The sequence below is a fragment of the Pararge aegeria genome, chromosome 14 (assembly GCF_905163445.1).
Source record: "Pararge aegeria chromosome 14, ilParAegt1.1, whole genome shotgun sequence".
Classification (NCBI taxonomy): domain Eukaryota; kingdom Metazoa; phylum Arthropoda; class Insecta; order Lepidoptera; family Nymphalidae; genus Pararge; species Pararge aegeria.
In genome coordinates this window covers 6373951-6400969 of record NC_053193.1, presented here as the reverse complement: position 1 = coordinate 6400969, position 27019 = coordinate 6373951, and the positions used below count along the sequence as shown (strand labels likewise).

Below are 27019 nucleotides of genomic sequence, written 5' to 3'. Positions count from 1 at the left end.
TAATAGTAGAGTTTTTCTTTAAAAACTGTTACTTTTTATAATTTTTTTATTAGAGTTTAATACGAGGCATAATTTTCCAAATTAAGTACAAACGTTCCAATTTAATTTACCTACTTTACTACATACCTTCTTGTGAATACTTTTTCCAAGAAACAATAGACAATGTAGGAAGACGAAAATATTAAAGACACATTTTGGATTATCACATCGATCAATGACAAGTTATTGTGCTATTTTTGGAAGTCATGTAAAAAGTTTTTGGCGAAAATAAATTTAATTATTTACTTGTTGATCTATAAACGGTAACAAAATGCTAATACCCACCTGCGTTATCAAACTGTTGGAACTGGTAAGATTGGTGTTATTTATCCATTGATTTATTGTTACTATTTGTAAGCTTACTGTATCTTACTATCTATACCAGATCTACCATTATCATTATCATCATCATTTTTATCAAAGCATAACTGGGAGTGGTCAATTACAATGCACGGGCCTCTTATAATGAGGAGTTTAGGCCGTAGTCCACCACGCTGGCCAAGAGCGGATTAGTAGACTTCACACACCTTTGAGAACGTTATGGAGAACTCTCAGGCATTCAGGTATCCTCACTATGTTTTCTTGTGATATTTTAAATTGCTTAAATTGAGAACGCACATAACTCCGAAAAGTTAGAGGTGCCAAATGTGAAGCTGAAGCTCTAACCATCAGGCTATCACCGCTACTAATAATAACAAAACTGGGGATTAAGCTGAAGATTTGGTTATTTAATTGTTTGACGATCTAATCTCTAGAACTAATATAGCAAAGGATTTATAAAAACTACTGTTAAAAACTCTGCATTAAAAAAAAGTTCATATGGCTATGCCCTTCTCCTATGTTTTTCAATATGGACTAGTAGTCGGTATATATTCGAAGCGCAACAAAGCCTAATCTAAGAACAAAATGTACCAACTGATTTTAATGCAAAAACCTCGCCACATAACTTTAATAATGACATAACGCGATTATAATTCTATCATCTAATTTCAATTTGCCGCTCGGCTTACTTTCACAAAATGGTCTCCCATAAATTACGTGATATATGGTTAAATAAGTGACGTTGACAAGTGTACCAATTACTTAATATTATTGATGATGTACCCTGAGTATAAGATATTACGTCTTACAAGTACCTAAGGTACGTTTACTCGCGGAAATAGGACTAAGCTAAGCTAAGATGTAATATCCTAGGAATTATTGTTAAAGGCTTGTCACGACTCCAGCCCCTGTTATGTAACTTGTGATTATGACGTGTTGCGATTGTCGCAATAGGGTTTTCTGTTTATCTAATTTTGTTATAAAGACAACAACAATCTTTGCAACTCCCTTGACCTCTTTCTATTTGATTGATACGACTATTAAATCCGTCTAGTTTTTCCCGCTTTTAAAAGGAGAATAGATACCTACGCCTTCGAAAGTTATTTACCTACCTTCCTCAAAATCAAAGCAGCCGTAGCCGTCCCTAAGAAAAGGGCTAGCTGAAGGCAAACCGAATTTATTTTTCATATCCCATGTTCGGAAAATTAGCGATCTTTATCTAAAGCAGTGGAAAAACCTCATTACTTTAAAACCGCCGCGCCGGGAAAATATTCTGAAAGAGAAGTCAGAACAGCCAATCGTCTCATACTTTACTATCTCTTGTATGTTGTTTTTTGTCATTTGTACCATTTAGGACGGGCAAAGATCATTGACCATACAGCCCATTCAGTCGTATATTTTTTTTAATAGACAATCTATGTTTACTTATTAAACGTGGGCTGATAATGTTAATAAATATACAAACTCATACAACATAGACAACTTAATGGTTAAACTTATGGTTTAAATTAAATTTATGTAATTTATGTAATTTTATGAATATAAATATATGTAATTTTATGAATATAAATATATGTAATTTTATGAATATAAATATATGTAATTTTATGAATGAAATGGGGTGTTTTCCATCTGGTTTAGCAATCAAATTTTTAGTAATCAAGGTATTATGGTTATCGTTCAAATCGTTATATTATGAGCATAGTTATTTCACAATTATGGGACACTTTTATTTACTAGCGATTGGCAGCGACTTCGTTCGTATACAATCTCATAGATAGATAGGAATCTTAGATATCTTACCAATATAATCTATCATAGAATCTTTCAACCCCCATTTCGTAGGTTACGACGTAAATAGTAATATGTGTATAACGGTTATACTCTGGATAATCTCTGAACTCTGACTAACCAAAATTCATATCTGGTTTGGTACACCCCTAATTTGCTCTCGCACCAACGAACAATGAATTAAAAGCTATTGTTTTAATACTCGAGCTATTATTTCAAATCAACCGCCCTGCGATATTTCAATACAGAATGCTGATATCATCAAATCAACGCAGCTTTCACAACCGCTTTTCTATCATCATAATTTATCAATTGCTAAGAGTTAGTACCGGTTTTAAATTAATTAAACTATCAGTAGCTGTTCCATTGCACCATTGCAATCATTTTAAATAGGCTCTTTAACACCCAATTAATATGTGTTGATACTGAATTGAAATAATTGACTTTCTGTTGGGAAATAATACGGTATTTTCCCTGATTACATAACTAATAAGCAACACATAGTGGTTTAAACCTAACTTCCCTTTCGGAGAAACTGAGTTCGATCCCCGGTCGACGCACCTATGACTATTCAGAGTTAACACTTCCTTTAACGGTAAAGGAAATCATCATAAGGAAACCTAAGAGCTCTCCATATTGTTCTCAAAGTCTATCAATCAGCACTTGATCAGTAGGTATGGTCGACGAAGGCCTAAATCCATCTCATTCTGAGAGGAGATTCATGCTCTGCAGTGGACCGGTAATGGGTTAAAAATTATACAGCTGTTGGTCTTGCTAACGAAACAAATATATAATTGAATTCAGATGCTAGCAATAACCTGCCTCACTCTGCACCAATACAGCTACGACTTGACAGATATCCCCACATTGATGCTATGTTCCGGAACGTACGTCGGTTATGTCGTTGTGCTCTCTGGAGAAATAGTTGGTAAGCATGAATATAGATACAACCTGAATCTGAACTACAGTTACATTGTTATCAGTGCCTACATTCCAATGTGATAAAATGTAACAAGAGTCGAAAGAACTACACTCTTAAGGGCATCTGCTTCTTCCGTCATAAGGCCGAATAAAGAAGCTCACATATATATAGGAATCCTGAATAATGCTACATCCTTTTTGGGTAGTCTTGTTTAAAGTTACCTAGGTCACTTTACGGCTCATAAAGTAGTTTATATTTGCAAAGAAGAAAGTTCATTAATTGTTCTATTGCTGCATAAAAGAAGAAAACAAACTAACAAACTATCTTTCGTGTTATAACATATTGTATTTAATATTGGATGCCAGCAAATTATCCGTCGTTGTAGAATTTCTGCCAGTCTCCAGAAATAAAGCTACGAGCATAGCTGGAAGCAAATTACAGCCAAAACAACAAATAGTCTTTTTCATTGCCTATTTGGTAGTATTTTCCTAAACTGTGAAACACATGTTTCTTATCTTCCAAAGATATGCCCACACCATACCAAGTTTCATGGATATAACTTAAATTAAAACTTTGCTTTCTTTTTTTTTACTTTCATCCCTTTTTTCTTAGCGCACCTCTTAAAGAATATTTGCCCAGAATTTCAAATATTCTATATATAGCTGTTTATGCTTCAGGTCGTTCGTCAGTAAGCCAAGACAAAGCCATTTATAGCTATAGATTATTACAAGTAATCAAAGCGCCTTAATTAATATATATGCTTTTAGGAGAGATGATTTTTGCGCCTCTGGATCTCGTCCAAGATATGTACTTCGGAATACTGGGAGTAGTTCTGTTCTCCGTTAGCGGTGGACTAATCCTTAGTGCGAGAACTAAGACCAGCATATATCCAAGGACAGGAGACAATACCATTGCTCTTATTACCGGATCTCTGACTGTCCTCAACGCTTTGGTGATGCTGTTTGATCTGACCTTGGCGTATTTGGACAGCGAACAGTTTGACGATGAAGCTAGCGTGTGAGGTGATTCGTTTTTTTATTATATAGTGTCGAGGTTTTGGGTTTTAGTACGATTAATAGAGCTGTCAAGCCTACTGACTGCAAAAGTGTGTTTTCTGGTTTGTACTTCTTTCATACAGCAACAGATAAATCATTTTAGGGGATAGACAGTTTATGGGATAGTGACATAGGCTACTTTAGACGATAGCAAAACTTTGTACCTAATGCAAAATAATTATTTTATTTACTTAACTATATTTCTAACGAGCTTTGAACCTGAAAAGATTTGTCACAATTTTTAACTTGTTTCCTAACAGTCTTCGGTTTCTTGGCACCATCCTCAATTTTTTTAAGGAGGTGTCAAAAATTTGCGCCTGGCACAACATACAACATTCCATACACTCCTGTATTTTTTTCATTAACATACCAACCACACAACATAACGTACGTTGCCTATATTATATTCTAATAAAAAGGTGAAGCGGTATCGGCGGCAGCGGACGCTTACGTCGATGCATGGTGGTCAGCTGCTGGTGGCTTGCTGTTTGGAGCCTGTGGCGGCCTTACACTCCACTCTTGGAAAAACATCCCGCAATGCCCTCGACGCAACAACGCACACGCGGCTGCCATCTGTGCATTGGCAACCGCTGCTTTGCTCACAATTGACGCTTTATTAGCGTTGAGTTCCGCCCACAGAGATGAAGGCAGTGTCCGTTTTAAGTCTAAACGATGAAGTCCCTAATATCTATAATATTTGTAAATAAATGAAAATACCCATATTTGTCAACTTTAAAACTAATTTGCCCTGCCTAGTTTAAGTCTAAATGAAAAAAATATTTAAAAAGTAGGTTAAGATCGTCAAAAAAATCAGACTTTTTATTAAGGTCCTCTTTTTATGGTTCTCTACCCAAAAAGTACCAACACTGGTCGTGTTTCCCAATTGTCAAATTTGTGGTTAGTTTGTCTTGTTCACTGTTCCTTTTAGATACCAGAGTGCAAAGTTGAAACACACAAAATATGTTAATTGTAATGCTTGCAGCAATTACAATTTACAATTATTTAGTAAGCCTAGGATATGCTCGACCATGCTTGCGCACTCAACATTCAATGCCATCTATCGAAGTAGCGATAAACCAAATCGCAAAAAGTTGCCTTAATACACAAAAGGTAAGTTCGGAGTCTAGGTAAAAAGAATTTCTTTAAAATTGCAATAGGTGGAGCTTGGCAATTATGAAAACTAATACTAGTGGTATAACCAGTAATCTCAAGACCATTAAGTGAGAGTACTTTGTGGTCTAACTTCAGTTAATCAGCTTATTATCGACTTCTGATCAAGAATTCGCTTTATTGGAGTTAAGTGTACCTATGTTAAGATTTACGTAACCGAAATGAAATTGATCAAAAATTGTACTGGAAATAAGGGAAGTTCTTGAAGACATCCCTTATTGTAAAAGCAATAGAAGTCAAGTTGCAAGTGTTAAAGGTATGCAAGCACAAGACAGATTACCACTTTTGTGCATGAGCAGGACCGCGTGCTCTACGAAATCCGGGGGTACCTAAAGCACCGAATTTCCAAACTCCGGGTTTGGGCCTCGTGATCTGCAGTCGAACATGTTCATCCCTTTATCAACGAGGCGATAAAAAAATAAACAGAACCTACGTTGGCAGAGCTCCCGTGTAATATTTCTAAGGATGTTTTTAGACTGAACGCAAAAAAACTACATCAAAATAGATAAAGTATTTTTTTCGGAAAAAAAATTGTCTGGTGGGATGTTTTGGCCTTGGCTAGTAATCAACGTGCCGCCAAGCGATTTAACGTTCCATCAGGCGCGTAGAAATCGATTAAGGGGTAAGTACCTAAAAATTAGGCAGGTGAAATACAACTGTCATATCCTAATAGGTAAGCCCGCTACTACCTATCTTAAGACTGCATCTTCACTTACTACCAGATTTACAGTTCAGGGCTTTATGTAGAGGAATGCAAAAAAAAAATCGGTAACTGGCCTTCAGACAAACAACCTTATTACCTAAAACCAATGCCAAACTGATTAAATCTTTTGTGTTAAATCAAAAATATCTTTATTCAAGTACTAGGCCCATATTACACTTCTGATGCGTACATTACATGAAAATGTTTACGTGGTAGTGAGATTATGGCGACAACCATATTCGTAAACTTAAAACTAAAGCTACAACTGCTACCAGGATACCTAATTAATAGAGATCTCGCTCTTTGTTAGCGTTCTTAATATTTGCGATATGTACACTAATAACCTAACCTGTTAATTATTGTGTAAGAGGCATAGTAGGTAACAGCTTATTTCATTCGAATAGGTTGAATGTGTGAAGGACATTTTGATTAGAGGATTGCGTAAGACGAGTGAGTTAATTTAGGCTCAAACTATTGTTGGGTGAGTGCGAATTATATTTACTTCACTATTACCATCCTCATCAGCATATCTTTTTATCTATACGACGTGTATATAAAAACCGAAATAATACCTCACAGGCTTTACAGGTGCGTTATGTACTGACTCTGAGACTTACGAGTATCGGTCAAACCGAAACGCTATTAGTTTTTGAGTAGATCACTGCCATAATTTTTACTAAAAGAAATCAGATACAGCCACTGCCATCACATGCGAAACTAAAGTCAAGGTACCATGTGTTATATCTTTAATAGGGCTGTCATAAATAAACACTTAGAATGTTTTGAATTCGATTTAATGGAAAAATAAATATTTTTCTTTTGATTAAATATTTTATAGGATGATTCCTTATTTTATATACTCATGCACACTTCAACAGTATTTCGTAGTTTGCTAACACATTGTATTGTTTGTATATTGTATTGTATTGTATATTGTAATAAAAAATACCAGAATGCTGTCGGTCTTTAGTTGTTTACATTAAAACTAACAACTTTTGCTCTACGACTTCTTTTTAACTCGAAAGTTTGTGAAATATTCAATATTCAACATTTTACATAGAGACTACCTACTTGTAACTACTCTGTAATGTAGCATGAGCAATAGCACACGAAACACTACTCTATGTGCGTGTTCGGTATGTGTTCGGTTTGTTGTGCTCGGTTTGGTAACAGGGACATGTAGGTATTTTGCTTCACAGTGTAATGCCACTGTATAGGAATAACATGATTAATACTGAATTTTGAAAAGTCTTAGAACAAAAGTTGTTACTTTTTATGATAGAAACTACAAGGTCGAGGTGTTTCTGGTATTTTTTATTTGACCCTGTAATGTAAGTACATATATTACCTAAATAAAGTCCAAAGAACAACCTCACTTTTAAATATACGGTGTTTGTTATGACGACCACAGGCCTCTTCTCTCATAGCAGAGAGGGATATAGAGTTACCTATCTATCACGATACCCTAATAAGGGATGGCAGGTTATCAAAACCGGTACCGACAGCTTTTCAATAGGCTCCTATTAATTGAAAATTCAAAATTCATTTATTTCAAGTAGGCCTAATATAAGCACTTTTGAAACGTCAAGTCTGCCTGTGTCTATTGACTCTGCCACCGGTTCGGAAGGCAGATTCTACCGAGAAGAAGCCGGCAAGAAACTCAGCAGTTGCTCTTTTCCAATATCAACAATTTACATTTTACATTTTAAAATTCATTTTTCTATCTTGTGAGAGATGAAAGCGGAGCCGGATGCTTCTAAGCAACCTTGTCAAATATGGCTTTTAGTTAGTACCTACTGTAAATTTCTTGACAGTTACTCTCAATATTTAACATTATAGCCCGACTGCGGTGATCCCGGAATCAAACCCAGGACCTAGCGATCCGTATTTCAACCTTCTAACCACTACGACAAGACTAACGAGGCAGTTTTAGTTAGATGTACTATTTGATTCATATTGTACCTCAAAACCTTGGTGTGCGTAATAGACAGTAAAACATCAAACATACGAAGGTTGGACGGGGGCGGGTAGGAATCTGAGACACGAAATACGGATCACAAAGCGCGGCACTTTGCAGGACATGTTTCTTGCATGAACTTCGAATTGTTGATGTGTTTATGGGTGACGGTTTTCTACTTGATTGATCTGAGCCATCGGCTTGGTCCTTTAACTATTGTTGTCTATACAAAAGCTGATCAAATCGATGGGACAGAGTTCTCACGTATTTTAGAGTTCCGTACCACTTTGTTTTCGGAAACGAAAAGAAACAAAAAAAAACAACCATATAGTAAAATCTACACAACAATCTTAAAAATTAAACTTCTAAGTTCGTAAAAAAGAAGAAGCATAAAAGAAACGTAACCCGACACTGTACGAGTCTCCGACGTAAATCGAAATGTGTGTGTGTACATTTCATTAACCTAGAACTATGAAATTTAGCACGTAATATCCTATACCAACTTACTACAAGTACTTGTTAAAATCTGAATACATACATTTGTAATTAAATCATTAAAAAATAGTATTCCACTATTTATATTGTCTACTTTTTACTACGTATGTAACGTACGTACCGTACCGCACCGTAACGTACTTTTTACGAAGTTTCTCGGTTGGCGAGTCCGACTCGCACTTGTCCGTTTGTTTTTCTGAAATGATATTCAATATCATTTACAAAAACCTCTTCCATTTAGCTGTAGGTCTAGATCATAATCGTCTTATCGTTCGCTTTTAAGAAACATTAATTCTTATCGTATTTTACGAAACATGAGTCTCGAGTACGATTACAGTCATTAAACTGTATTTTAATAACCTTAATGAAAAGAGAGTAGACTGATAACTGCCACTTTGGTTCTATTCAAACTGACTGGCTCAGAGAGCACATTTTTATCGTTTTGAGTCTTAGGTCATTGAATAAAGTTTGTGCCACACACAATGCGAGCAGTTTTGCGCATCCCCGAGCATCGTATTGTCATCAAATAATAAATGGATGGAATCTAAGAATTAACGTACCTAATTTCGATGATCTAATACTCTATTTTGAATACGGTCAAAATGTGCTCTTTTCTCTGAGCTGGTCTGGCTGAACGAATCCTTACTCGTATTATACACTTCATTTTCATCAGCCTAATAATGACACACTGTTGAGCACAGGCCTCCTCTCACCATGCTTCTCCAATGCAGGTTGGTGGGCTTATACGATTGTCACTTTCGTTATCATAACAAGGACCAATAACTTAACCATTCTGTCATTCCCTAATGGAGTGACATACACTACAAATAGCTATGATCCAATCTTAGGTTGGTATGATACAACTAAGTAGGTAAATATAACTTGGCAGTGAAGTCATTCGTGATGTCATACGGTTAGGCATACTTACGTCATTTATTTGTTTCGCAAATTATATGTTTCAACTTTGATAGCCAAAGACATTTAACCTAATATGTTGTTTATGCAAATATGATATTATATATATCATAAAACAGAGCATTTAGAATACGAAGAGTTTAGAATGTAGTCCACCACGCTGCTGGCCAAGTACGGATTTCAAACTTCACACAGCTTTTGAAAACATTATGGAGAGCTCTCAGGCATGGTTTCCTCACGATGTTCTCCATTACCTTCCGGGGAAATCCCGAAATAAAAGGTAATTTATCTATTTTAACCCTGTTGTTTTTTCTATTTTAAAACGTCCTTCTTTGCATTAAGAATATATAATGAAAAGAAAGAAAAATACAATGTAGAGATTATTTCAGAGTTGTTATGTAGCTTTTAAGGTAGGTATATTAAGAAAACGTGCCTAAAAGCGTTGATAGAATAGGGTAAATATAAAAAAGATTCAATGTGGGTGGAATATAAAAAAAAATACAGCAATTTATTTAATAGCACAAAGTATTTCCAGTTTGGGAATGTACTTTCTATATATACCAATCATCAGATAGCACGTATTATAAAAAAAAAGTTTACTATAATGTTTTTTTTATATATTGTACTTTTCGATGAATTTAATCATTAAATAAATAAATAATAAATTAATATACTACGACAGTACACACATCACCATCTAGCCCCAAAGTAAGCGTAGCTTGTGTTATGGGTACTAAGATAGCTGTTGAATATTTTTATGAATATAATACATATAAATACTTATAATATACAGATAAACACCCATACACTGAAAAACAATCATGTTCATCACACAAACATTTTCCAGTTGTGGGAATCGAACCCACGGCCTAGGACTCAGAAAGCAGGGTCGCTGCCCACTGCGCCAGTCGGCCGTCATTACAAATCATTGATTGCAGCTTATTTTACTAGTGGTTCAAAATTAAATTACATATATTTAACGGGCCCAAATTTGAATCCTTAAATAATATTCTCGATAGCGGCTAAGATTTGATAGATAAAATAGACTAACCATGAGTTTGACGTCAATGAAATGTTTAAATTCTTCAATAAACCTCAAAAGCTAAGCTAAGTTATTTAGCATCCCTACTAATCCCTACTAATATTATAAATGTCAATTTAAGTTTGTTTGTTACGCTTTCACGCAAAAACTACTCATGAAACTTTTTACACATATTCTTGGAAGTGTTAGAAGTAATATAGGAAAATTTTAATCCCGACATTCAGCTCGGTTCATTTGGGAGAGGGGATGAGTGTTTGACGATTTTACACCATAACTCCGACAAATTATAACCGATTTAAATAATTATTTTTGTACTATAGAGGTTATGAAGAGTTTAATTTTGCCCAAACTGTGGTTGGAGATAGAGGACGAAACTCGTCAGCGGACAGCAGTAAACCCTTCATTTAAGGCTTAGCAATACTAAATACTTTAATTTTTATTAGATCTACAACTAAATTTGCCACAACAAAAAACAAAATCAAACGCAGACGAATTCGCGGGCAACAGCTAGTACCTAATATAACAATATATAAATACAAAACTCTTCACTTTTTAAAAGTGCTTATATTATAAGCATTTTTGAAAAAACCTTTAGCCTTTTTGAAAATAGGAGTATACATCTATGTTTTATAAAGACTTGAAAACACTGATTCTGAATCTAAATTATTATGTACATAAAACAGGTTACATCGTGAATTGGACTATAAAGCTGAAAACAATTCTCCGACCTTGCGCAATTGGGTTTATTGACAGATAAATCTGAGTAAGTATTTAAAAATAGTTTTCATCGTTAACACTGCTTCAACACGCAACAGGCAACTTCCTCTACAATCCAATGAATGCATTGTATTTAGTGAGTGAATACGTTAGCCAGTTGCCTCAGACCCGCTCGGCAAGTTTGATGTCATGCTCAAAGATAGAGGGTAATCGCTTCCCGTAGGGACCCCATGACGGCTCACCTCTTGTAGACAGTCTGACTAGGTCAAGGGCTAAGGTTATGGTATCTACACCGGTTAAAATGCATATCGAATTCAGAAGTTTAATAAACTTTCTTTCTTTGCATGACGTTACGTGAGAGTTTATTTATAGCTAGCTATTTCCCCCGACTACGTCTGCGTGTTTTTGGTTTTTGCAAATTCCGCGGAAACTATTTCCTTAGGTAATTAAGAAACCAATGCATTATTTGCAAGCAATTTCTATGCAAAATATGGCTATGGTTGTTTAAGCTGTGAATCCAGGCATATTGTATAGTCTATGTTTTTAAATCCCCCTAAAAATTTACCCTGGCACTTTTTGTAGTAAATAATCTATATTATAATAATCTATGCCCATATCCTGGATGTAAGCTTTCATTTAATTGTACAAACGTAAAAAACAAAAACCTAAAAAAAAAATTAGTTTTGATTATATATGTTAAGGAACTGAACCTAATTTATGTAGGCCAATATAAATTTTCTAATTTGATAAACACGGTCCTTTCCATAGTAGCATGGCTAATGGGATCATAATGGCTAATGTGATCCATAAGAGGTCTATATCAAAAATACGAATCAAACAGTTTCTACGTTAGAAGTTATGTAGAGAAGCAAAATTTTTAAATTGAACTGAATTAGAACGATGCAACGAAAACAGATGATTATCGAGGCAGGGAAATGAATATCTTATTCAGCAAAGGTACTTGTACCTACCTGAAAGTCTCAATTTATTCGTCATCATGGCCTTACGATTATGATGTCATACTCAACTTCGTCATTCACCGCCCGCATTCGATTTCGGTACTCGCGCAGTCTATACGCCGTGCGTTTACATCGCCGCCCGCGTCCCAGTGTAAACAAATTTGTGAAGAATTTATAAATTCCCGTGACAAAATGGCAATCAGCAGATTATCTATTATCAAATTCCTGGAACTGGTGAGTTTGAGTTACAATATTCGAGGCTATGGTAGGGAATGGAAGACTGTGTATACGCTTGGTTTGCGAAGTAAAAAATCGGTGTGGCTAGTTGTGAATACCTTGTTTTTGTTTACATTTGTAACATAACAATTTTTTAATGTGTATAACTTAAAATTGTAATGTTTATCTACCAACATTTAGTGCATTTAGTGGAGCATTAAGTGTCTGAGCAGGTCTCTCCAAAAATGGAGAGAAATTTCACATTACGTTTCACTCACGTACATTCGTCGTCTTAGTATTTATTAATTTACTATATATAGGTACCTAAATGAATTATACGATATTATCAAAATCAGAAATAAAAAATATTGTCTTTATTCTTTAGAAGATCTTACTATAAGTACCTATTTAATCTATGATATATTCTATTAATCAAATTAAAAGCTACAGCAAGAAGCAACGCATGTTACTAGCTCGTGCTAGTTTAAGAAGCCAAGTTTATTTATTAATCTCTGCCATAATTTTCGAGAAAAATTTACCTATGCGTAAACGTATAAATAAATAACCTAGTTGTATTTTTTAAAACATTACTTGCGATAATTCAAGTATTTATAAATAATATAAACTACTATAATCGAAATTATACTAACAAACCATAGAGCAGACTTTACTCGTCGATACCAAAACTACGCACAACGGTGAGTCATTGTGTTTTTATATAAAAAATATGACTTCATTATACCTAGGTTCATTATACATTAATCTTGGTAACTGGGCCGTTTTCCGCACATTAACTTCTTCAAAATGTTGTGCCTAATTAGAAAATAAAAATATCTTTATAATAACTATAATACTGACCTAACGATTAAGGTACGTTCAAATTAAGACTATTGACAAAAGAGTTCCATTCGAGGTCATTGGCTTTATCTGTGTCATAATAAATCTGTAAAATAATAATTAGTTATCGACACACCCCAATAAAATTGATTCGTTTTATTTCAAGCAGCTATCGAAATACGATCGCGTCTTGTTTTTGTATAGATTTTTTTTTAAATATTACTATTTTAAAACGTTAAAACAAAATCACACTGCAAATTCGTAACTGCAAATTTATAACAAAGTTCATCTGTCTGTTTATCGGTCAAAGGTTTTAGGGACTTTCCTAAGAAACGGCTTGAGGTAGGTGTCACGTTAAAATTAAAATTACTTAACGCCGAAATAAGTAAGGCATGTGTCTTCCCCTTAGAATTAAAACCCACGTCTTCCTATTCTTGAATTTTTCATCATAAAGTATTTTTTTACATTTATCTTCATTTATAAGTATTGGCATAGCAGTGGATGTCCCAAAAATCCATAATTTTGTATGGAAATTACACATAAGTCTATTCTATAAACATAGGCTCTGTGTTATATTCTTCACTTTATAATAAAACACTGGTAACCATTTCTAGCTTGGTTTAATCAATGACCATAGAATGTTACACAATACAGACCCATAATAATAATCGAGTCATTCATAACATAGATATATGACAGGCTCAATAGCTAAAAAGAAAATTATAAATTAACATTTATCACTCAACGCGAAAAGAGTTTAACGCGTGTATCTGTGTATCTATCTATGGCATTCTATTTCAACGAATAGACCGATTAGCTTTTGATGCAGTTTTAATTGTATAAAAGCCGACATGATCGTAATAGTTACAAGCTGGTTATAAACTATAATTAGGTCTGAGCGCAGAGCTTCACCAAAACAATCACAATAATATGAAATTTTGTACCAACTCTTACATCGGTGTTTCCAAGATATGGTAACCTCCAACCAATGCTGCAGCATCAAGAATATCAGCTGTCTGAGCAAATAACAGCTATAGCGTGATTAGACTCATCAGAATGATATCTGTGTTCCATAGAGCATGACGAAGGCCCCGTGATGGAAAAAAGTTTTAGTTTATATCGAGGTTAATTTAAATTAATATTTGATTCTGTTATTGGGTATAAAGCTTGTAATGATAGCCCGGTGGGTAGGACTTCGACTTTACTTTCGAATTCCAACACGTACCTCTATCATTTCTCAGTTGTGTGCCTAATACCGTACCTTAATCGATTGATTTGCTCTGCCACAGCAAGGCTTCACAATACCCACTTAAATATTCTCCAGTCCTCATGTTAACACCTATTAATATATATTAGGAATAGCAAAATTAAATTTAAGACATGGTCAAATCTTCATGAAAGGTGTTGTTGTCTTTGTAACCACAGAATATATATAGGTAATGTCACGGAATGAAGATACAAAGTGCGAACACTACTTTATAATACCTTAAATTATAACTGCCCAATGATTCGTAAGTCAGTACTTACGAACTTTGTTATTTTTTTAATTACTTTTCATATTCATCCTTACCGCCCTTCTGTTTAGCTCAATCTGATATTCGTAACATTCTTCGATGGTATTCTCCCTTATCTAAGGTAACATTACAAAAATGCAAGAAATTCATTTAGTAAAAAAAGCATGTCAAGATTGTTTACGTTCTGCTTGTTACCTTAACGGACATACTATAGTTGAATTTTTATTAGATACCCACGTATTAAGTAGTTATAAGATTTAAGGCTTGTTTTAACATTTCAAAAGAGATGTATAGTAAAATAGTAAATTTTATAATACCATAAAATGAGGGCCACTATTATAACAGCTTAAACTGTGAAATATCTTACGTAAATCGCAAAGAGAAATTTTATAATACATTGATGTTAGTTTTCTTTTGCTTTCCTACTTACTATACTTGGATTGAGGACATACACCTACTGTTCACTGATTAATTAAAATGTAAAACGCGTACCCACCTTATGTACGTGCGGAGGTCGTGGATGATCGCTTTACAAGGCTTAGGTAGGTATATAGGTATTAGGTAGGTATTATATAGTGAGTACTGACTAACGTGTTTTATGAGGTTTACTAATTAGTAGACATAAGAGTGTACTGTTTTGATCCTGGTGACATTTTTAGCTAACGAAAGCAACGATGCTCGCGGCATTTGTAAACAAATCACAAAAAAATGTAGGCGCGTGTGCTTCTACATTATATAGTCTCAAATCCCCGATGTAAACTAATAATTGAGACAAGGTCCATCACCTCGATAACCTCGTATAGAAGGATACCAACTGTATTGCATTCGCGACCGCGTGTGTAATGAATCACCTTCATTGGACGGGTAAAAATACATTACGCAATTCCAACCTTGTCTTTTTTAAATAAATGCCGCAAATTATGTATCTATCTTTTTCTTTAATTGTGTTTATCCAATATTAGGAAGAGAAGAATATTTGGAGGAATCATCCAGTTCTAGAAACTACTGAACGTTAAAAAAAGTCACAGTAAGCTACCAAATTTATGAGATTTATCCATATCTACTAATATTAGTGTGTATGGTTGTGTGCTACCTATGTTCAGCTTAACCGCTGCACTGTTCTTGGTATAGTTTGCACCTTGGAGATGGACATTATACTTATAATCTAAAGAAAATGACAGTTCCCGCGGGATACACAAAAAACGATCAAACTGTGCATGACCTTGCGGGAAACAGCTCTCCTGAAGAGACCTTAGCTCAGCAGTTGGTCAGTAATCGAATAGATATGATAATGTTGATGAATCAAAGCAGTGAGCACACGGTGACTGCTTTCACAGCTAAATTATATACTATACTATAGTTATACGGAGGCTTAACGAAGCAGTCTCATCAGAGAATTTGCAAAGTGCGGTGCGTGGCAAGAACCCTTACGGTCCTCAGCAGTACGGGTTTTAATTAGCCTCTAAACACCGTTTAGAAGATGTCTGCATGTTCAACTAGATCAGAGGCGTCGAACAATGTATAAAGAGGTACAGCTCTTTATACTTTGTTTGTTTTTTCGAATACTACATTGCACACACACATTTTATACAAAATAATGAAATACATAAGCAGAAGAAAGTTAAATTGGGCATTTAAAAACATTTACAAACTGAGCTTCTGCGCTGGTTACCACAGGTCTTATTAATTTAGCTTTATCTCGTTTCCAGGCGCTGACCTGCTCCTGTGTGGCATTGCACTACCACAGCTACAATGGTGAAGCTGATATAGGCATGCTCGTCACCGGGACTTACGTCGGTTTCCTCATTATATTTGCAGGAGCAGCTGCTGGTAAGTTATGATTCCTTGGCCAGAAGCACGCGTTACTTTGCGGAACTCAACATTCATATTAAACGTCAAACTTAACTTGTTATATATATCTCGAGACAACTCAATGAGCTTGTACAAATTGAATGTAATACTTACTAATGTTATAAATATGAAAGTGTTGAAATTTATTTTTGGAAAAGTGACGTTTGACAGCAGTGATTGCATGATTTACGCATGTTGCAAGATACGTTATCTCCCTGCCGGAGTTACACCTGCATTGTTGACTGCTATATATAGTTTTATAGTTTGGGTTTTGCTATCGTTCAAAAATAAGGCTTGTCGCGATTAGCTTATCTTTATGATTATTTATTTGGCCGCACAACACAAACATAGGTATCTATAATATTTGTCTGTTTGTAGAGGCTGATCTTTGGAATTGCTTAACCGATTTTAACTGGATTTTCACCGCGATTAGGTTTTGGATTATTCGTAGCCAATTATGTTCCGAAAATTTAAAGCGTGTGAAATGGGGTTTCTAATTTATAATAATTTTTGCTCCAAGAGTGGGTAAGAACATTTTATTAAAAATATAAAATTTAATAGGTGAAGTCGATCACTATTAGAACGCAAAAAGTATCTAAACCGATGTAAACTCCTTTGGCGACCACCTCGGCGCAGTGGTGAGCGTAGTTTCTAACGAGTGGAGGTCCCGGGTTCGATCCCCGGCAGGGGCTATTTGGTATTTATAATTTACGAAATTTGTCTGGTCTGGTCTGGTGGGAGGCTTCTGTCAGGGCTAGTTACCATCCTACCGACAAAAACGTGCCGGTATGTGATTTCGTGTTCTGGTGCGATGTCGCGTAGAAACCTAAGTCTAGGGGTATGACTACCATACTCCCTAACAGGTTAGCCCGCTACCATCTTAGACTGCAACGGTAAAGATGTGCCGCAAAGCGATACGATGTAACGTAGCAATCTATAGTAGCTTTAATATAACTGCTAACCTATCAGCCCGTTAGTTAGCCCATCTTAGACTGGACGTTAAAATGAGGTTGCAGCCAAGGGCTAACTTGTAGTGGAATAAAAATATACTGCAATTGAATCCGGTCTTAATATCTCGATCTTAAGTTGAAATATTTCCCTTCTTACCTTCCAGGTTACTTAATGCAGACGCCGTCCCACCAACGCATCGACATCTTCTATTCGCTCGTGGGCGTGGCCTTGTTCGTCGCCAGTGGAGCGGTCTTAATTGACAGGTACCTAACACCTATTAAGCAAAGATATATTACAACAAATTTTGATGGTTACATTTGGGACAATAATCGCTTTGGTTTCGTCCTCATTTTACGCTTTTCATATAATTTGTTCATATCATTTTATAACAAACCACCAGATGAAATCCTTAAGATGTCTCTCAATTAGAAGAAAGTTTATATAAAACGTAAGCTTATCGAAAAATCCTATTATAATATTAAGGATGATAAAAAAAGCTTTGCTCTAACTTCATAGGAAATATTAACTCTAATGTGAGATTGTGGTAAAAAAAGACCTGGCTAAGTTTGTTGTGGGGTCTTCTTAGATTAGGGTGCGTTTGGAACCCTCGTAGCTCTAGTTTTAAGTTAACAAATGGGGTGGTAACACGTTAAATGAATGAAAGCTTCCTAAGTGCCTTTCATAAGGTCTACAATTTTGAATTTGTATTTGAATTTATTGATGAGACAAAAACTTAAATTACCTACTTAACTTTATTGAAAAGACAACTGAAAGTAAAATCTAGGTAAATCGCCTCGTCTCAAACAACACTGGGTTTATGTGAGGAGGCATGATGGTATTGATTTATTTTAGTTAAGTTGTAATCACAAACCTACAGTAGTCAGTACACAACATGGCAAGTTTATGATTACAACTTACATAGATGCCATGCCAGATCCTTCCCTGCTGATAAAGTTATGATATTTTAGACTGAAGTTCGTTAAGGTTGGTTAACATATATGTGACATTATTAGTGTTTTTATACTTATCGTTTGATAAGTATAAAAACACTAATAATGTCACATAAGTATAAAAACACAATTAAATGGAAGCTTCATCATATCAACCCCTCATTGGCCCACTACAGGGCACGGATCTCCTCCCACAATGAGAAGGGGTTAACGCCGTAGTCCACCACGCTGGCCCAGTGCGGATTGATGGACCTCCAACCACCTTTGAGAACATTATGTAGAACTCTCAGGCATGCAGGTTTCCTGACGATGATTTACTTCATTGTTGAAGCAAGTGACATTTTAAATCTGCTGAGAGTACTGTACTTTGCACTGGCAGAATCAATAATTGGATACGGTCTGAATAGTTGTGGTAGAAAATATAAAACATTTATTACCCGAATATACAACTTACAACTAAAAATGATAAAAACCATAGAACCTAAAGAATCAAACTAAAATATACAAATTAATGCCATGAATTATTCACATATCATAAATTATTGCCAGTATTAGACGTACTCAAGGAAGAATTTAGTAATAGACAACATCTTAGACGTAAAGAGCGAGAAGTTAATTTTCGGAAACTGCCTAATTATAAAAGTTTATTCTACCGAAAACACATAATGTGTTCGGAAAAAGGAATTATAAATACAAAATATTTGAAGATCTCCCACCCGCTTTGCAATGTTTAAACGAATAAAAACATGTATTTTTAAGGAAATGTAAAAGACATTTTTTAGCTACCAGTGCAAAAATACCACTGTTTTATTAAGATTGTCTAAATGATATACATTTAGATTAAGTAGTTGAATATTCATTAAAATATATACTTGCGAACAGTCACATAACTTAGAAAAGTTAGAGGTGCGTGATTCGATTTGGTCCCCCGAAAGTGAAGTCGAGCTCCTACCCACTGCGCTATCACCGCTTACTGAAAGCTTATTGATAAGTAATGGGAGAAAAAAATCCCAGATACATATACCTACCCGGATTTGATACCCAGCAGGGGCAATTCGAGAATTTATAAATTCTGAATTTTGCTCTGGTCTGGTCTGGTGGGAGGGTTGGCTGCGGCTAGTTACCATCCTACCGATAAAGACGGGCCGGTAAGCGATTAAGTGTTCCGGTGCGATGAAACCTATGTCTAGGGGTATGACTTCCATCTTAGACTGCATCACTTACGTCCAGGTGAAATCGTAGTCAAGGACTAAATTGTAGTAGAATAATAAAAAAAACATACGTAGGGCGCATGAATAATACTAGCCCTGCTCTTTCATCAGTTATTCATTTTGTTACTGGTGACTGACCCGGCTTTGCACGGATTTAAATTAGAAAAATACGTGAAGTTACTGCCTATATGATTAAAGCATTTCCTTATAGAAAATGTTTACAGCGCTCGTTCGTTACACACACAATACGAACAAAATATACGGACGAGCGATTCTAGTCCTTGAATTATTTTTTCGGTTGCTTTTATGACTTCTTCTTAACTTTTTATCAGAGTTAAATATAATTACAACAATTATAATAACATACATAGGTACAACAAATTTTCAGTACATAGTACATCCTATCAATATGATTTGGATAATTAGTTAATAAAGCTATTAGTTAGCTAAATAGCTATTTTTAGTATAATATCTTTAGAATTTAGGATAAGAACTACTACTCGAAATTTATGTACATCGTATTTATCGGCGACTTGGTTACAAAATACTCTTTTTTATTGTTACAAAAAAAAGCTTAATTAGGCTTTATTATATGGGAATATATAACATATGTAATTAAATATCTTAACGAGTAGAAAACAGTATTTAAATCCGTTTCGTGATTAAGGAGTTATAAACAACAAATATTTAGTTACACCCTCACTTTCCTATCTTCTATATTATCATAATGCTGGCCGCAAGGCTGCATGCTAAGGATCTGCACCGTATCTCATTGGTAAATGTTAGATGTTCTTCGATTCCACGCTTCTCATAGACATCGCCTTGGAATATTCTTCGAGCTTCTGATTCCCTGCCATCTTTAATAGATAATAAAGGTGATGGCCTATCCAACTTAGGCAGCAGCATTGATAATATCAGCAAAACGCTATCTATATTAAATTAGTGAACAAATACGTAATTAACTACTTTAAACTTTGTTTCCAGATTCCAAAACACTTCTAAATCGGATTACACAAACAAGAACCTAGCGAAGGCTTCTTTGTCGATCATCAACGGAGCTGTCTTACTCATAGACGCCGTGTTGACACAGCGTGGCGGATAGACGGCGCTTTTTATATATTTCTCCACAGATTTTTATGAAATATAGCTTTTATATTTTAAGATTAAGTAATTTAATATCACATATACAGAGGTACAAGAGACGAATATCTAGACTATTATAATATCCTCTCACGATACGTAGGTTTTATAGTAAAAGGTAAAACTCTACAGGAGCTTTATAATGGCTATACAAGATATTATACCTACTGCTGTCATATAAAATCGTTAAAATTTCAAGTTTCTTAGTATTTTTATAAAAGTTGTTACTGAAATCCCTGATTAGGTACATCGTTTTTTTTATACCTACATTTTAATTGTAACACATTCTTAACCTCAATTAAAGACTAGAAAATATACAGTCTTTGAACTATTTTTTTTAAAAGACTTCATCGATTTACGTCACAAAATTATCACAACTATGGAGGGTAGAGGTAAGGAGAGTCATCTTATATGGGAGAAAAGTTGAAAAAGTGTCCAGTTGTATGCGCTAAATAACAGTTCAAAAATCCTCCACAATGGCGCTGGTGGATGCACAGGGTATGGTATGAATGTAGCAATCGTAGATGAATTGAAGTATGCCGAGTTAAAAAATGTAATCCCATTATCGACTAAAGTAGTTAATTATTGAGAATTTCAACAACTTACGTTGTACAAAATATTGTGGTAAATATAACCTTACTTCCTTGTTTATTTTTCAAGCCTTCTCTAACAATATTTATATTTGGCGCTTCTTTTAAGAGTTACCTTGATGCAAATGTGGCGCCATCCTAATTTAATACATTTTGACGACACTTTTTCATATACACAGATGATCCTCCTTACCTCTACCCTCCATAATCACAACATACATTTCGTGCGCAATTAAGATTTCAGTGCCATTTACCTACCACTTTGCCACAGACGATCGTCTCACGGGCTAATAGGCTATGTAATTTATTGTACAAATGGCATGGTGGAAACATTGAGCATCCTTATGCGATTTTTTTTTTAATGTAAGGTAAACTTAAACAAATTTAAGCTTTTACTGTTGACAAAACTACGATGTCTGCTGATAAAAAATTACGATAAAACGTACAAAAAATCAAGTTTGTGTGTCCTTCCATTTCTTAAATTTACTGGAGGTTTTATTAAGTTTTTAAATATATCACTGATGAAAAAGTTATTTTTTTATTAGTAAATTTGTTTTACTAGATGAATAAATCAAATCGGCAAATTCAAAACAATTTTTTTGTTACATGTGGAGTAGTTTTCATAATATTCCTTTATAACTAAAGTATGTATGTAATTTAGTTTATCAGGCCCTGATTCTCAAAGCCTATCTTAGATAAGTGAAAATTTATGAGATAGGAAGAGTTGAGTTGAGTATATGAAGAGTTATCAATGTTAACGTCATTTTTGTATTTCTGTTGGGATTTTAATGCCGTAGAGAATAAAGGCCTTAGAAACGAAATTCAAATTCTAGAACGTAGCTATGAAAGGTTTTAAATAAGTTTGTTTTGTAACAAAGAAACAATCGCCTACGTATACGACTCGTTTCCACGTATAGACTATGAAAAACGGTATTTAATATTTTTCTGCTTTTTGATGATATTAAAGTAGGTTTCATATCTATTTTGGAAAAGGCTTTATATGTTTAGATTTAGGCACCGCAGAGGAAATTTTATACTTAAACATTGTTGCAGCACTTCTAAAAGATTTCCATTGAGTCTAAAAATTACTTTAACAATAAGTGCAGGATCACCACATAATTGAATTAAAAAGGATACTAATTTTTTTAGTTGTTGTAAAGTTGTTTGTGGCATACAAAATAAATCCTGAATGAACTTGTTATCATTAAATATTCGACAGAAAGAGTTAAGTTTAAGTACTGAATTTGATAGTATTTTCGTCCATAAATATAGTTAGTTAGCCCAAAGTCAAAACCTACAATAACAAGTTAACAAGTTTGATATTTTTCTTCGCATTTAAAATTTTGGCATTTAATATTTCGAAAAGTACTATAAGATTACTATGTCAATACCGCCATGGTATCAAAAAAAAAACAACAAGTTTTCATTTAAGTTTTGATTTAGGGCAAACAAATAGGCTAAGCAAATGGTTTTGTTACATTTTTGTTTTTTATTGTCAATTGTTTATTATGTTGCGCACTAGTCAAAAAGTACCCGCCCGCCTTAAATGCAAACCTAAATTCCAGAAATTCTGTATTCTACATAATATATTTATATGATAATGTTAATATAACATTACTTCCACATTCCGCTGTTGTACTGGATATAGTCCTAATAAAAATATACGATTGTTCTTTTATATTTTTTTGTTAACGAAAAGAAATCATATTGATTTAAAAATAGAACGATCATTTTTCATGTATCAAATAAAGAAGACTGTAAATTTTTTTTTGCTTGAATATATCTAAAACGGTTCTTGTTAGTTTTAATTATGAAAATGTCGAAGGAAGGTGTCCAGGTGCGATGCAACACAGCGGAAAGTTTTAAAATAATTTAATATTACGCAAATTTTATTAAATATATTACATTAAAGCACAAATTTACCTTTTGTCACAGAATATAAAAAGTTGAAATAATTTAAGAAGAAATTGCATTTTTATAACTATATACCACCATCCAATTTTTGATCTGTTTTAAATAAATAATTTAATATTAGCGTGATTTTTCATTTACTTTATTAAAAAAAACCTAGGAACCTTATTTTTATCTATGGTTTATTCCTCAAGGGGAATCCTAAAGTAACTCTGTTGGTTTGTTGGCGCCAAAACCGCTTAACAGATTTCGATCAAATTTGGCAAGAATATACATACCATCCTGTAGTATCCCGGAAGATAAAGATAAATACTTCCCGCGGGATTTTCTAAAAACTTTAATCAAAGCAGTTAAGTTGCGGGCAACAGCTAGTTATTATATTAATAACAACTACAAAAACCACTACCTTGAAGGCGGCAGTTATAATTTGCATATCAATGTATTGACAGCATGGCAAAACGACGGAATAGTTATGCAGAGTTATGTCACACTTCAAATGACAATACCATCAAATGTCAGAATGTGAAAACACACTGTGTATGCTACGTTTATTTGCCAAGCTCTTAAGTGTTAGGTTTCTTCTTCTACTTTGATGTGTCTATATAACAACTAAAAATCACTTATTTGTAAACGTAATCAATATTAAACATAACTCCACGTCGTGCTTTTAGCGATCAATGTTTCACACAGTAGTAAACATTGCATTAGGTCACTGTTGACATAAAATGTAATGATATGGAAAGTTAAAAAAAACTAAGCATCATAAACCAATATGGAAACACGTTCATGTTCAGTGCGACGTAAAATTAAGTATAAAGAAGTTATTACAATGAAAATGATCATATTTATGTTTGTTATTGTTTCAAGTCTTATAGAATTATCAGAAACTTTAAAATTAATTAAAAAGGCAGTGTCTATTGCAAATAACGTTTATCAGAAAAAATATTTGACCTCAGTTGTTTGGAAGCATTGTGATGATATCGTAGTGACAAATTTCTTACAACTATATGAAGGATCTGTTGTTACAGTCGAAATAAATAAAGATTTTGATTCAAATAAAATTGATTTTCATAAAAATGTTCTGTATCAACAGACAGTTTTCTTTGCAGTAGATGCAGCGGAGTTTGAATATTTCTTAAAAGTTATAAATCGTATAATTGTCGTTCCTATCAAGGTAATTATAGTGATTGCTAATCGTGAGTTATCAACCGATTTTGCTGCAGAATTTACTAAAACAGCTTGGGATAATGATGTTGGTAGTATAGTAGTGATGGGAAACATTAACGAGACAATTGAATTGATAACATACTTTCCGTATGACAACGGTGGATGTGGTAACTACACCCCTGTTCATTTAAATTCCGGCACAACAAAGTATTTTAAACCAAAATTCCGAAATTTTAATGGCTGCCCTATAAGAGCATCTCTTCTGGAATTCATTCCCTATGTAAAATTAAAAATAGAAAACGATACCGCAGTAGCTATTGGTGGTTTAGACGGCAATTTACTGAAATTAATAATAGAAGTTTTAAATTCTACGATGGACATAATGTCGGCCAACAGTCATGGAGTGATTAGCACTTGCGTGAACGGTACAAGAGTGGGTACTTTTAACGACTTGGTGTATAACATAGCAGATATTATGGCACCTTCTTTCATTATAGTACCCATAAGGTACGCTGTATCTCAGATATCTTACGTTTTTTACACTGTAAAAATCGTTTGGTGCATGCCTAATCGCAGAGAAATATACCAGTGGGTAAATGCTATACTTCCTTTTATAAACATGTCTACGCCTTTGATTATATTAGCAAGTTTTTTTATCATTGTTATTATCAAAGTGGTAAAAAGAATTGGAAAAGTAAAGGACAAGTGTAACAAAGGTAATTTATTTGAAATGCTTGGAATATTCCTTGGTCAACAAGTAAACATAAACTCTAAGTACAGATTGATTAATATTATGTTTATATTTTGGATTTGGTTTAGTCTAATTGTTCGTATATCATATCAAGGCAAACTCATAGATGGCCTACGGAATACAATTTTAGAGCCACCTACAAAAACATTAGCTGAAGCAATAGAAGTTGTTGACGGTATTGGTGGAATGCCAACATTTATTGAATTGTACAAAAATACATCTATTGAACATAAATACAATCAAATAAAATTACGAGAACTTCCGAATTACATGAAGGAAGTGGGAGCTGGAAGGAGATATTTGCTCGCAGTTGATATGGTGCAAGTGAAATACTATCGGCACAAACTTCAAATTTTAGAGGAGCGTGTGACAAGTGTGCCGGCTTGTATTCACATGCGACCTCGGTGGCCAGCTGCACCGGAAATTAGTCACCTTATCGGTCGAATGGTAGATTCGGGATTAATTGTCAAAATATGGAAGGACATTACAAACGAATGGTTGTTATTACACGGTTTGGAACATACCACTAATACTGTGAAACCACTGGACATAAAAACACTAAGTTCATGTTTTTACGGTCTTATAATCATGTACTTTGTAAGCGGCTTTGTGTTTTGTTTGGAGATCATTTTGAAGAGATACAAGAGTAAACATCGAGAAGTTATGGAGAAGTAGATATCAAAGTCTCTGCTTTGAACTTTGAAATAATGAGATACAATACCAAAAATTTTGTTTGCAAATACATATTGCAGTAGACGATAAGCTTAGATTCGTACGAATATGTAAATTTTAATGAAAACCGATACGATTGATACACAAGACAAAATATTACATTTTGAATAAAGAAAATGTTCTAAAATGTACTTTATTATAACTTGTACCTAAATGCATTTTTGTATTAAACGTTACAAATTTAGATTGACTTTAAAGTTTTTTTTCAAATTACTTAATTTACTGAAGTGTTAATAAGTTAAGTGCTAAATTCTGTTAATATTTAATTATTTTCTAACGTTTGAGTGGATATTTGAATAAAATTATATTTATCTTTAAACATTCGGAAAGTTTTTACTTAAAGGCCCCTATTCTCTGACATGAAAGTTTTAACAGTGCACGAAAATTTTTACATCACCATTGATATATTGCTATATAATATAAAGCCACATAACGAATTAATTCAATCTAACTGACAGATAATCCAGACTGAACAAGAGTTTTAGTCTCAAGCAACTTCAGATTTCAGAGCTATGGTTTAAATAATGTTTGTGGAAGAACTAGGTTAGGTTAGGAACTAGGAACTAACTAGGTAACTTACTATCTTCCATTCTATCTATTTTTAATTCAGAATAAATTAAAAAAAAATAGATTTATATAGAATTTTATACTTAACAATCGTACGGGAACTAGACCAAAACAAACGTAAAAATTGACACGGTTGTCGTACATCTATTTCATACTCATGCGAAACACTTAAGAGTTTACATATTTGATACCTTTAGTTATTACTTATTATAATAAATCGACTCTGGACCCCTCATTACATTTCCCATACGAAATACCTATTACATGTAACAGAGAGACACATTTCCATGCAAATGAAACTCGTGGTGCGTGTTATCTGGGCGACGTATCTTTAATAACCATAAATCAACAAATCGAACCGTAGCAATTATTTATTACCTAGAAAAACCCCTGAATTCAATATTCCTGTTTAAGCTTCTACAGTGTTTCATGTTTGTACGAAATAATCGAATGCATCAGCTTCTTGTTACTACAAAGTCTCGTACCAATACAGCATTCTCCGTTATCATATAACGAGAACTTTAATAATATAGACTTTAGAATAG

General features: G+C 34.1%; 3 protein-coding genes across 3 annotated transcripts; all 3 read left to right on the top strand.

Annotated features, from left to right (window-relative positions):
* The first annotated feature begins 228 nt into the window (after positions 1 to 228).
* On the top strand, positions 229 to 4605 carry LOC120629535. The gene is made up of 4 exons (XM_039898491.1): positions 229 to 349; positions 2956 to 3079; positions 3841 to 4095; positions 4548 to 4605. Exons 1-3 carry the CDS (start codon positions 311 to 313, stop codon positions 4092 to 4094), a joined length of 417 nt encoding a protein of 138 aa, XP_039754425.1. The 5' UTR covers positions 229 to 310; the 3' UTR covers position 4095; positions 4548 to 4605.
* A 7570-nt stretch (positions 4606 to 12175) lies between these two features.
* Positions 12176 to 21168, top strand: LOC120629571. Its single transcript, XM_039898536.1, has 4 exons — positions 12176 to 12320; positions 16363 to 16483; positions 17619 to 17718; positions 20601 to 21168. The coding sequence occupies exons 1-4, from the start codon at positions 12279 to 12281 to the stop codon at positions 20716 to 20718; spliced, it is 381 nt and encodes a 126-aa protein (XP_039754470.1). The 5' UTR covers positions 12176 to 12278; the 3' UTR covers positions 20719 to 21168.
* Positions 21169 to 21435: 267 nt separating this feature from the next.
* On the top strand, positions 21436 to 26073 carry LOC120629311. The gene has a single exon (XM_039898219.1). The coding sequence runs from the start codon at positions 24030 to 24032 to the stop codon at positions 25848 to 25850; it is 1821 nt and encodes a 606-aa protein (XP_039754153.1). The 5' UTR covers positions 21436 to 24029; the 3' UTR covers positions 25851 to 26073.
* The last annotated feature ends 946 nt before the right edge of the window (positions 26074 to 27019 follow it).

Coding starts and splice junctions, on each gene's coding strand:
- LOC120629535 (XM_039898491.1), top strand. CDS start 311: ATGCTAATACCCACCTGCGTTATCAAACTGTTGGAACTG. Junction 350..2,955: donor TTATCAAACTGTTGGAACTG/GTAAGATTGGTG, acceptor AATTGAATTCAG/ATGCTAGCAATAACCTGCCT. Junction 3,080..3,840: donor GCTCTCTGGAGAAATAGTTG/GTAAGCATGAAT, acceptor ATATGCTTTTAG/GAGAGATGATTTTTGCGCCT.
- LOC120629571 (XM_039898536.1), top strand. CDS start 12,279: ATGGCAATCAGCAGATTATCTATTATCAAATTCCTGGAACTG. Junction 16,484..17,618: donor ATTTGCAGGAGCAGCTGCTG/GTAAGTTATGAT, acceptor CTTACCTTCCAG/GTTACTTAATGCAGACGCCG. Junction 17,719..20,600: donor GGAGCGGTCTTAATTGACAG/GTACCTAACACC, acceptor CTTTGTTTCCAG/ATTCCAAAACACTTCTAAAT.
- LOC120629311 (XM_039898219.1), top strand. CDS start 24,030: ATGGAAACACGTTCATGTTCAGTGCGACGTAAAATTAAGTATAAAGAA.